Source organism: Solanum tuberosum, unplaced genomic scaffold, assembly GCF_000226075.1.
Source record: "Solanum tuberosum cultivar DM 1-3 516 R44 unplaced genomic scaffold, SolTub_3.0 scf00336, whole genome shotgun sequence".
Lineage (NCBI taxonomy): Eukaryota > Viridiplantae > Streptophyta > Magnoliopsida > Solanales > Solanaceae > Solanum > Solanum tuberosum.
In genome coordinates, this window is record NW_006239257.1 from 555526 (window position 1) to 567682 (window position 12157).

The 12157-nt window shown below is 35.9% G+C and overlaps 1 protein-coding gene across 7 annotated transcripts in view; it reads right to left on the reverse strand.

Annotated features, from left to right (window-relative positions):
- The window catches only part of LOC102591964 (heparan-alpha-glucosaminide N-acetyltransferase-like), a 66745-nt gene that overhangs the window by 3356 nt on the left and 51232 nt on the right, over positions 1–12157 (reverse strand). For 6 of the 7 annotated variants that reach the window (XM_015315025.1, XM_015315026.1, XM_015315027.1 and 3 more), the window contains 5 exons: positions 7121–7290; positions 6104–6241; positions 5805–5886; positions 1009–1085; positions 393–493 (listed from right to left, as the gene is read on the reverse strand). In XM_015315025.1, coding sequence (XP_015170511.1) covers positions 393–493; positions 1009–1085; positions 5805–5886; positions 6104–6241; positions 7121–7267 — 545 coding nt within the window. In that variant the 5' untranslated portion in view covers positions 7268–7290. The remainder of the gene's footprint in view (positions 1–392; positions 494–1008; positions 1086–5804; positions 5887–6103; positions 6242–7120; positions 7291–12157) is intronic. The other variant, XM_015315029.1, reaches the window with a different exon arrangement.

Here is a 12157-nt window from a genome sequence, read left to right on the forward strand (position 1 = left end):
GGACTCACTAGTTTTCCAATAAAAACACACAAATTTCTCCTGTTTTGCCTATTTAACCACCTGCTAATAACCAATGAGGCCTAGTCCAAGTAAGTTAGGTTGAGACCTTGTACCAACATGTCATGGATTTGACTTCCACCAGCGACAAGCTAGATTTTTATCTAATTTAAAGGGGATTAATGCCTACTTACGAGAAGTTGGTTTTTTCATAATTGTTAAATGAAGTTCACAGTATGCATTACAAGACACACTTATGGTTTCACTAAGGAAAAGAATCTGGCACGCGAGTAATACCTTCATGATGCAGAAACAGAAGATATATGTAGAACTCCTAACAATTGCACAATCAAAACAAAAAATCTACCTGAAAATCAGGGATGTAGTTGTCTTACCATTGGCAAATATAATTTCTGAAAAGGGTAACTCTTTTCATCTCTTGAGTTGGAAGCCATATCTCACACAAAGCTGCTACAATATATCCAACAGCTATTCTCTGCATAAATGAAAAGAAATGTATACTATTCTGAACAAGTAATAGAAATGAACAGGTTACATGCATAAGTTCTTCATCTGCACCTATCTTTTGACCTAGTGACTAGCAATCCTTCTAACAAGAAAATGGAAACTTATAATAATCAGGGAAACCAGATTAAGATGCTACTCTTGAAGAATCAGCATCTAGCACAAAAATAGCTAAATAGGAAGTCAATCCAAAGCACTTCACTGAAACTAAAAAGAACAACAAGAGAAATACCTTACAGGCTAAAGCAGAGGAATAAGGGGGCACAAGTGAAAGCAGCCTTTAGAAGTCTAACTAAGAAAGACTTACGAACCACTTAGGAAGGATAAGAAACATAGCTACAAAGCAAAAGAAGTCATTGGAGGCAATGCGACGACACTCATCTCAACTGGCAATGCGACTGCAACTGAAACGACACTTATCTTGTAGCTAATCTAGTCATCTCATACCACGGTAGCAAAAAAGCAAAAAAAGAATATCAGAGTTACCTGCAAAATTCCCATCCATCGTATTCTTTCAATATCTACACCATAGGTTAAACCAGTTATTCCATGCAAGTAACCCCCTGAAATGAAACAAATGTGGAATCACAATTGTCCAACAACATCAAGTTTGGATATCTCATACAAGAAAATGATATACTACGAACAAAATCATAAGACAACAATAGTGTTGGAATCTCGTAAATACTCTAGGATCTTGTAAATATAGTATAGCTTGATTTACTCCTGAAATTATGTATTTTGATTCTCTTTTCTGTTTCTTAGAATATGAACACTTAGATATTTCAACCCCAATGGCTTGAAGGAATAATTAAGCTGAGGTTCTCTCAATTCTCTTTTCATTTGTCTTACTTTCGAATGATATCAGAGCCAGTGTAAAACTTAATCTTCTGTGCAACTACCAGCGGAGAAGAAACTCCTGTCACTCTTCGGCAAACCAACCCCAGAAAACCCATTATCATCAAACTATTCACGTGTTGTCACACGCCGGGAAGAAGTTTGATTTTCCGGCGAGATTAACCCACGTGCCGGCGCATGCGAGGGATTCCAGCTACTTTCTGGTGACATTCATTCTTCTGTGTAACTCGCCTCCTCAACTCGACATCACCCATCCAAGTTCCATTGCTTTCTAATAACTTTCCAACTAGGCAGTCCACTTCTCCGGCGAGTACTGATACATGATTTACATAGAGGGGAGATAAGGGATAGAATTCCTTAGGGATGACATGCAAGCATTTCAGTTGGTCATGTTAGTTAGGAGTTTTTGAATACACTGAGGGCGGGAAAATTTGTTAGTGGCAGTTGGTCTCAGCCAAGTTAGATCTGATCGAAGTACAGCTATCTGGAGAAGTAATCCTCTATGGATTGATCATGAATACATTTATATTTGTCTCAATTGCAATCCTCTACTTCTATATTTCTCTTCCCTCATTTTGCTCAATTACATTTCACTCGAATTCCTCTGTAGGTTTACTGTTTTAGCTTAGAATTCTCGAGCTTCCAGTTGATCCTGCAATTCTGTTAACAGTGGTATCAGAGCTATTGAATCCTTGGCATCAATAGCGAAGGGAACTACTAAGGCAATTGGAGAACCAACCAGTGGAACCCCTATTTCAGCGGTAGGGGAATTGCATGAGATGATGCAGAATATGATAGAAGAAATTGGAGATTTAGCAGGTAAAGTTTCATCTCTGAAAAAATTGGATCAAACAGTACTTGAATTGAAGAATCAATTAGCAGCTTCTGGGGAGACTCGAAGGAATAAAATCCCATCAGAACAGGAGTGAGGTCCTTCCCGGAATGGCCATTAAGAAGAAAGAGTACAAAGGGAGAGAGAAAGGAGTCCTAACAGTTACAATTCTCACCACTAAAATTTCACTCGATGGTCAAGAATGGAGTTCTTGCAATTTAATGGAGAAGATCTGACGTCATGGTTGTTCAAGATCGAAGAATAGGAATCTCATTGAGACGCTCATTCCCTATTCATACAATATCATAATTTGTTGCGTTTTTCAGGGATGCAATTCTCATATTCTATTATCTTATTAATTGTATGCCATCCTCAACTATCCAGAATATCATGTCTTCTTTCTCCTCCACCTCGTGTCTCTGAGAGCATGTGGTTTGTTCACAACCTTACCCCAAAAACAATAAGTTAGTTCCTTGTGACCTTAAATGTGAATTTCTAGGTTACTAGAGGGCACAAAGGGGATATCAATGCTATTCACCTGATCTTCAGCAGTTCATCAATGCCTTATGTAGTTATGTTTGTTAACGTTAATTTCTTTGAAACCCAGCCATTCTTCACAAATCCAGGTGATCGCTTAGACATTTCTGAGGTTGTTAGTAGTTCTGTCTTTTGGAGATTCAATCACTATCTTCCCCTTCATCATCACCTATAACTCCAATTCCCTTACCTATAGCTCCAGTTCTATCACCTAAAACTCCAGTTCAACTTCCAACCTTCTACAACTCCACCACTCTTGATTTGTCATCGCCTTCAACGTCCAACATCACATACAAATGATTCACATCTTATACTGAATCCTTTGCCTACTAGGGACTTGTTTTTCCCTAGTCCACTGATTGCATTCCAAAAGGCTATCCAATCCACTCGTAATCCCAATCCCCATTATACTTGTTTGAGCTATCATTGTTTATTATCACTTCATTACGCCTTTGTGTGATCTTTGTCCTCTATTTCTATCCCTAAGTCCACAGGTGAAGCGCTATGTCATCCCGAATGGCGATAGGCTATGATCGAAGAGATGTATTCTTGACATGCTAGTGGTACTTGGAAGCTTATTCCTCTACCTCTAGATAAATCTATTGTTGGTTGTCGGTGGTTGTATGCAGTCAAATTGGGCGACTTAAAGCTTGCCTTGTTGTCAAAAGTTATAATTATTTGGACTTGATTATAGTGACACTTCCTCTCTGGTGGTTAAAATAGAATCTTCTGTCTTCGTATGCCCATGATTGTTGTTAGTCATTGGCCTCTTTATCAGCTAGACATTAAGAACACTTTTATCCATCATGATATTGCTTAGGAGGAGTCTAGTGGTCTTGTATGCCAGTTGTGTCGGTCCTATATGGTTTGAAATAGTCGCCTTGAGCAAAGTTTAGTAAGTTCAGCATGGTATTCAGGATTTGGTATGACTCGCAGTGAGGCTGATCATTTTGTATTCTATCGACATACTTCTCATAATTAGTGCTTGTATATGGTCGTTTATGTTGATGGTATAGTCATCATGGTCATGATGACAATGGTATAATTAAATTGAATCAACATCTCTTTCAACATTTCCAGAAGGAACATTGTGGTATTCTCTGGGCATTGAGGTAGCGCAATCCAAATTAGGAATTGTCATCTCATAGTGTAAGTATGCTCTAGACGTTCATAAGGAGACAAGTACGACAGGCTGTAGACCCATTGACACTCCTATCGACTCGTTTAATAGACAAATATGACAAGTTATAGACCCATACACACTCTTATCGACCTGAATATAAAATTTCTACCACGAAAGAGAAGCCCTTTAGTAATCCTGAAAGGTATTGGTAGCTAATCAGTAAGTTGAACTATCTCACAGTTACTTGACCTAACATTGCTTTTCCTCCGAGTGTTGTAGATCAGTTTATGGAATCTCCATGTGATAGTCACTGGGATGCAATTATTCGTACTGTTCAATGCATAAAGTCATAGCAAAAAATTGCTTTATGAGGATTGAGGTCATGAGAAGATTGTTGGATACACAAATGCCGAGGGCATGATCACCTTTTCATAGGCGATGTTTAGATATTGTGTTTTGGTAGGAGGTGATATGGTGGAATCTTAGAAAAGTAAGAACAAATGTGATTGCTCGATCTAAGTGCAGAAGCTGAATACCGAGGCACCGAGCAATGGTTATGGCAACTTGCAAACTAATTGGATTAAGCAGTTAGTCAAAGAATTGAAGTTTGGAGAAATTAGTCAGATGGATCTTGTGTGCAATAACCAAGCTACTCTTCGTATTGCATCAAGTCTGATGTTTCATGAGAGAACTAAACACGTTGAGATCAATTGTCACTTCAACAAGGACAACAAGTGAAATCCCACAAGATGGGTAAGGGAAGGTAGAGTGTATGCAAATCTTACTTCTTCCTCCACGGGTTGTTTCCAAAAGACCCTCGGTTTTAAAGAAAAAACAACTCTTGGGAGACATTATCACAAAATTTGTGAGTCAAATGTTCAACTTATAGATATTTTCACCAAGTCCCTTGTATTAGCTACATTTGTAACAAGCTTGGTACATTGATTTATATGAACCAACTTGAGGGGGAGTGTTAGAATCTCGTAGATATTCTACAGTATTTCTAGGATCCTGTAAATGTTGTACATCTTGATTTACTCATGTACTTGTGTAATTTGATTCTCTTTTCCTTTCTTAGAGTATGTACACTTAGTTATTTAACTCCAATGGCTCGAGGGAATAATCAGTTTCTCTCAATTCTCGTTTCGTTTGTCTTACTTCCTAATAAGAAGAAAAGGTCATCAAGAGCAAAGCAGGAAAGACAAAGCATAGAATTCAACAATTTGTTTTTTTTTTTTTTTTTTTTTTGAGATAATAGAATTCAACAATTTGTATCCTAGCTAAAATACATATGTTAGAAGATGTATTGTATTATAGTTACTTGGTACTGTAAAATCTTTAATTCTGACTATTTTCTGCTGATGCGTTTCCTCTCAGGAATTAAACTACAGTACCTTCACGCTGAACATTGTCTTCTCGTTGAGCTTAACCTACCTGTAAATTTACATTCTTGTTAATTAAACATCTCTCTTTCTTCATGTTGTTTGCTGTCCATTGTGGAAGGCCTTTAAACTACTTGGTTTATTTAACTAACTGAGGCTAGCCGAGATCGAGAGCTTTCTTTACATGCAGCTCCAAGATTGTACAGAAGCTGATGGACCAAGGCTTAAAATGCCAGACAGAGAAGAGCTAGCTGGTCTTTTAAATGTAGCAAGTTTTCAAGAAGAAACACGTTCCATCATTGAACTTCCTTTTATTTGTAAGAACTGGAGCAACATCCTATCTAGTATACCACAAAATTAAAACAGACTCGTTACATCCTATCTAGTATACCACAAAATTAAAACAGACTCGTTCGTTGCAATGTATGGGGTATAGAAGATCCATTTCAAAAGACATATACACAGGCTTATAGTTGCAGAATATTGTTAAGGGTTGACATCAGTAGTGAGCCGTAATATTGATTTGAGAAATGCCAGCATACAAAATTACCTTGAAGGAAAATGCCAAGGATAAAAAGTTTCAAGGTCCTAATCACAAATTTCAAGGTTGCCCCAGTTCTGTCTAAAACTATCTGCAGTTTTGAAAGAGGAAAAGGTTCAGAAAGTGCTAAGAGCAACACAACCACCTGGTGACAGGCATGATCTTACTAAGATGATTTAATTATAAATCGACAGCACATAGTATAGATATCATGATGCAAGTCTGAGCACTATGCATCATAAGCCTATATCTTTCATAATGATTGGGTTTATGTCCATGATTTTATCTGAAGATCAAAGAATAGATACCTTATTTACAATTGCCAGGGAAACTCCAACAACAAAGAGGAAGAAAGGCATTACAAAGTCTGCCAAGCGGACACCATTCCACGGGGAGTGAGCAATGCTGGGAAAAACAGAACCAGCGTAATCCACAAGCAGCATAAGCTGAAAGCAGCAAGCAAATTAAAATCATAAGCTTAAAATCGGTGAAATTCCTACAAGTGAGAAGGAAAAGAGAAGAACTCTATCCTAATATAAATGCATACAAGGAGAGTTATCAGAATCACCGTTAAAGAAACAAAGGAATCAATCCAAACCTTAAAGCAGGGAGTTAAGTAATTAAAGAAGCATCTTTACAATGGAGTTTGAGAATTGTTATCTACAGGGACAGATGCAAGTAAGTGTAGTTATTAGCATGAATAGAACAATCTAAAGGTTTCTGAAACTTAAAAGAGGTGACAAATGACAACATCTTCTTTGTGAATGTGGTTTCGAGGTCTGATTTTAAAGATAGCTTTGAGATAGATACTTTGTTGACTCTTTTCTCTAGAACCAGGGGAGCATGAGATACAAAAGGGGATCAAAATGTCCCATCAACAAAGTGATAGCTTTCTGCTAAATTTCTCTACTATTTTCTTCTCTCCATTTTGGCCTATGAGTTCATCTCATACTAACAAGTTTAGGGAAAAAGAAAACAAAAAATCATTTTTCTGTATTCCGTAGTTTTCTGGACAGGTTAAAAAGCAGAAAAAGACACAGAGAGAACTCGTGGACTAAACCAACTCCAGGTTCCGATATTCCCGAGAGTAGGAAAAATCCTTCAATCTTCATAGCATGCATACGAAAATAAAAAATAAAAAATCATGCGTATGGAGTTTTCAAGATCAATACATTCAAAGGAAACAAAAGAATCAACATCTACAGCTGATCGACAGCTTCGTCAAAAATTCAAATTGCAAAATTCTTTTTAAAAGCTGGCTATTCGCGGAATCTTAATCTGTCAACTTATCAGTAAACAAAATCGTAAAAATTAAATTTGCTTACAAAAACGCAGAGGCCTCGAAACACATCGAGAGATATAACACGAGAAGAAGGTGTAGCAGTTTTCCTTTGAGTTGCTTCACTTTCACGCTCAGCAAGCACCACTTCCTCGCCGTTGTTGCTCCCTAATAACGGCTCATTTTCTGCCATTTCTGAGCTCCCAACTCAACTCTCTGTAAAGCAGTATGAGACAAGTATATATATATATATATATTGAAGATGGAGAAAAAGAGAAGTTTATGCTTTGTTTGCGACAAGGACCAAGTATGAGGGTGGGGCCAATTAGTTGACCAACACTATTCATTTAACTTCCATTTCTGTCTCACACTATACAAATATATTTATTTTTCAATTTTTTTCAACTTGGGTAAATCATAACCTTTGTTATACTCTCAGACCTTTCGATAAATATTTTGTGATAACCTGTATATTTGAGCAATATCAACTACATAGGAGATGCAACTTTTATTAAACAAGCCTCATGAGATGAGCTCATGATTGCATAAAGGTTGGAATCAATGGTACGCCTCTCCTTCAATATCATTCAATAATAAATGGTAGCAACAATATATTTTTCTCACTTTCCTTTTCTTCACACTTTCGTCTATTGCTTGCGTCCGAACTAAACAAGTTGATAACATTTCTCTTTAAGTAAAACATTCACCAAACAGTCAATAGTGAAGAAATTATAGTCTTGTTTGTTTGTTGTTGTGTCAAATGGACGGATTGAGCTTAAATGTAAAAGGTTAAAATGAATCGAATTAAAAATTATGTTGAATCATGACGTATTCAAATTTATTTTGGACTAAACTGGACTAAAAAATGAATTGAATCATGACCCACTCATTTTGACCTACTTAATCTAAACAATATTGACATACTTATGTAATTTATAAAAAGAAAAGAGATCAGATTCGCTAAAAGAAATCCAAAAAATTATAGCCCTAAAACTCGAATTGAAATTCAAGACTTAAGACTCGGGCCAAGAGAGACGATCAGACCTAAAAATCGAGACACAAGACCCAACCTTGACATGAAATTCGAAACCAACACCAATCCCGATTTGAAACTCGAGATCCGAACATGACCCGAACCAAGACTTGATCCCGACCCGAGATCCATCCAGACCCCGACCCGGGATATGAGACTCGACCTTGACCTTAACTTGGAACCCGAGACCCAAAAATCCAACCCCGATTTGAAACTTGAGATTTGATTTCAACCTTGACCTGGGACCCAAGACTCGATCCGATCCGAGATCTGATCCTACTGGATATGATGAAAAATATTTGGGCAATATTTGTGATTTTATGAAGACAATCATTTTAAAATGGGTAATGTTTGAATGAGTTAAATTTACATAGTTCCAAATTATCTTAAGCTCAATTCATAAAAAAATCTGGATAAGTTGGGCGAGTTCTTTGTTTTTGGACTCAATTTAACATCCTAGTGAGTTGGAAATATTTTTTTCTTTTCTTTTTGTTAAACATTCACTACAAAATTTCCATATTTCTCATAAAACAAAAGTTTTCTCAAAAGGGAAAACAAAACATGTTATAACTTTTTTGTTGTTCTTGATTTTATTATGTTACTTGGTACCGTACCAGCTACCTTCAACCATCAACTTTTACAAGCTGAACGTAGTAGGGAAAAACAGAGACATAGGGTGTGTTTGGTATGAAAGGAAAACATTTTTCGAAAAATATTTTCCAATTTTTTCATGTTTGGTTGGGTAAAATGTTTTGGAAAGTGTTTTCCAAATCAACTCATTTTCCTCAAATTTAAGAAAAATAACTTCCCTTCCAAAATTAAGAAAAATATTTTCCAATTTTTTCATGTTTGGTTGGGTAAAATGTTTTGGAAAGTGTTTTCCAAATCAACTCATTTTCCTCAAATTTAAGAAAAATAACTTCCCTTCCAAAATTAAGAAAAATATTTTCCAAAACTTTCCTCCCAACTTCAAATTACAATTTTTTTTTGAAAAAAATCAATTTATTATGTTTAAAAAATAAATTTAACGCTTATTTAAAAAAAATATTTTTCACCTTCAATTTTTTTATTTTTTTACCCCACCCTCCCCCAAAAAAAAAATTAAGTTTATTTCTTAAAAATATTTTCAATTACAATTCAGAAATTATTTTCTACTCTCTAGTAAAAATAAAAAATATTTTCTCAAAAATATTTTTTATACATAAATCAAACACTAAAAAAAATTTCCCCGAAAATATTTTCTACTGACCAACCAAACATGAGAAAATAAGTCAAAGATGTACTTGCTTTTCGAAAAAAACATTTTTCATGAAAAACATTTTCTTTCGTACCAAACACACCCATAATGTCATTAAAACAGCCACAAAATGAGGCTACAGATCCGACTGAAACAAACATGTCATTGAAACAATCACATAATAAGAACAATGAAACATAAGATCTAACAAATCATCCTGCCACACCCAAGTATAGTTGTACAGCCACTTAATGACCAGGGAAGAAATTCTCATGAATAAGATACGAAGCTATAACTTCACATATACAACTCTTATCTATGATTACCATTGGTTCTTCTCATAATGCACTACTACTCATTGGCCCAAGACCATCACACCGTATCGCCACCAAAGTGGACTTCTCCATCTCTTAGTCACGCTCAAACTCTCAACTGAGTGTCTAAAGCGGGCTTCAAGGTAAGAACCTACAAGCCCCCTAGACCATTATGTGCCTTCAAATACAATGCCCATGTAAGACTAGTCACAACAGGCAACATACACTCCTAGTCTAACATCCTTCTGTGACAGAAAACAGCACAACCAAACCAATGCAGTAAGAGTAAAGAAGCTAAATGCACCAGTGAGGATAAACTCAAGAAACAATATGAAATTCCAATAATAGATCAATGAAAATGGACATCAGCTACCAACATGATTTTATCTTCAATTTTTACTTAGAACACAAGAAACCATGGGCATAACATAGCAAAAGAGGTTCAACTGACAAAGCCAGAAGGTCCGAGAAACAACAGTCACACACTTACTAATATAAGTTATTCATAGCATCTACTAAAGTATATTGCAGATATATCATCACATATGGACGCTTAGCAGACTCAAATTCACTAGACTGCCCAAGCATTCTCCCTCCTGATTTCTTCCTCTTCCTCAGGAGTGAAGTCGTTCTTGATGTTTAATATTTTACGAATCTCTTCAGGGGTCTTCCCTTTGATCATGTCAGCAACTGTCTGACATGTCAGGTCAATCAGGCTATTTATGTTTAAATAGTTGGCAGCCTGTAAAGAGACAAGGCAAATGATTTAATGCAACCGCAATAGATACTTAACCTCTATACAAGCTCTCAACAACAACATATCAAGTGAAATCCCACAAAGTGGTGTCTTGGAGGGTAGAGTGCACGCAGTCCTTACCAATACCTCGGAGAGGTAGAGAGGCTGGTTCCGAAAGACCCTCTGCTCAAGCAACTCCAAGCAGTAATAAAGCAAAAAAAAAAACGAGTGGAGAAACATGGCAACGAATAACAAAGCAGTAACAATTAACCGTAACAACACCCGCAGGGTGAAATCACCTAAACACAGTAAACCTCAAATACAAGCTCTCAACAGAAAAAGGGAGGGTCCATTGTAAATCATTAAATGCTAATAGCAATAACTAAAAAGAATGGAAACCAATAAGTAAGCCCAGTAACAGCAGTATGCAAAATTTAACAGTTAAAAAACACATTCAACAATTGTAAGCCACTCTACAGATTCAAAATGCCCAGGCACGAACTCAGGAGGTGGAACAGAGAGGCATATCAGACATGTAAACAAAATGTGTTGCAAACATGTCCATATATCATTTACTTCTTAAAAAAATAGGAAATAAACTAAAGTATGACTACATGTTCTAAATGTAAAATATATGATTCACTCTAATTTTACAATTACAAGCATGTTTTAGTTTTATTTTCAATTTTAGTGTTACAGAAAATCTTCTTAGTTCTTACCCAATGTTTTAGAATGAGCCACTATAGTACTGTACTGTTGTACTAAGCAATATAAAGTTCACTTGACCATGACAAAGGGAAATGTTTTTTGCCAAATATAACAGACTAATAGAACTATAGAAGTAGCAGTTAAACACCATTTCATTACTTCAAACAACTACAACCAACTGCGATATATTGTATACTACAACAAAACGACTACACATAGAAATGTCCATGGAGCCAAATAAAGCAGAATGAATATGAAACAAATGTTCTAGTTTGGGACTGAGACATAATTGATTGATTAATTTATTCGTGACCACCCTAATAAACTCAATGTATATTACCAATGAAGCTTAAACATGAGTAAACTAGAGCAGAAACTCGGTCTATGGAAGAGGCAGCAAACAAAAGCCAACTAGATAGGCAATGGTAGTCGGAAGTAAAAGTTGAATTGACAAACTACCATAGATCCACAAAATAAACAAAAACTACCAAAAAATTACCAAACTGATCACAAAAAACTAATAATCTTCTGGTTAATTTTATATGGAGGAGTGCTTAACTGGGAATGGAGTTTAATAAAGAAAAAGAAAGTTCTAACACATAGAAAAGTACTTTTTAGTTAGAACATGTGATCTAAACATGTCATGACATTAGCATCGCCTATAAGAGCATGTCACTATTGTAAATGGAAAATTAAAGAACTTCCAAATATAGAAACGTTCATTCTTTATGGTTTAGAAATTGTTCTTTTCTTTTTCTGAAATGGCTTATTTGCTACTGCTTTGATATGCTTTTACTTGTGCCGAGGTCTTCCGGAAACAACCTCTCTAACTTTATAAGGTAGGGGTTAAGGTCCCAGACTCCACTTGTGGAATTACACATGGTATACTGTACATACTAACAAGTAAAATCGTGGGTTTAATAATTTACACAGTTCTACCAACAAGAAGTCATCTTTTTGGAATAGAATAATAAACAAAGACTATTGAGATCAATAATACACACAACTACCAACAAGGAACAAACAGAAATGAAGGAAAACAATCAAGCCAAAAA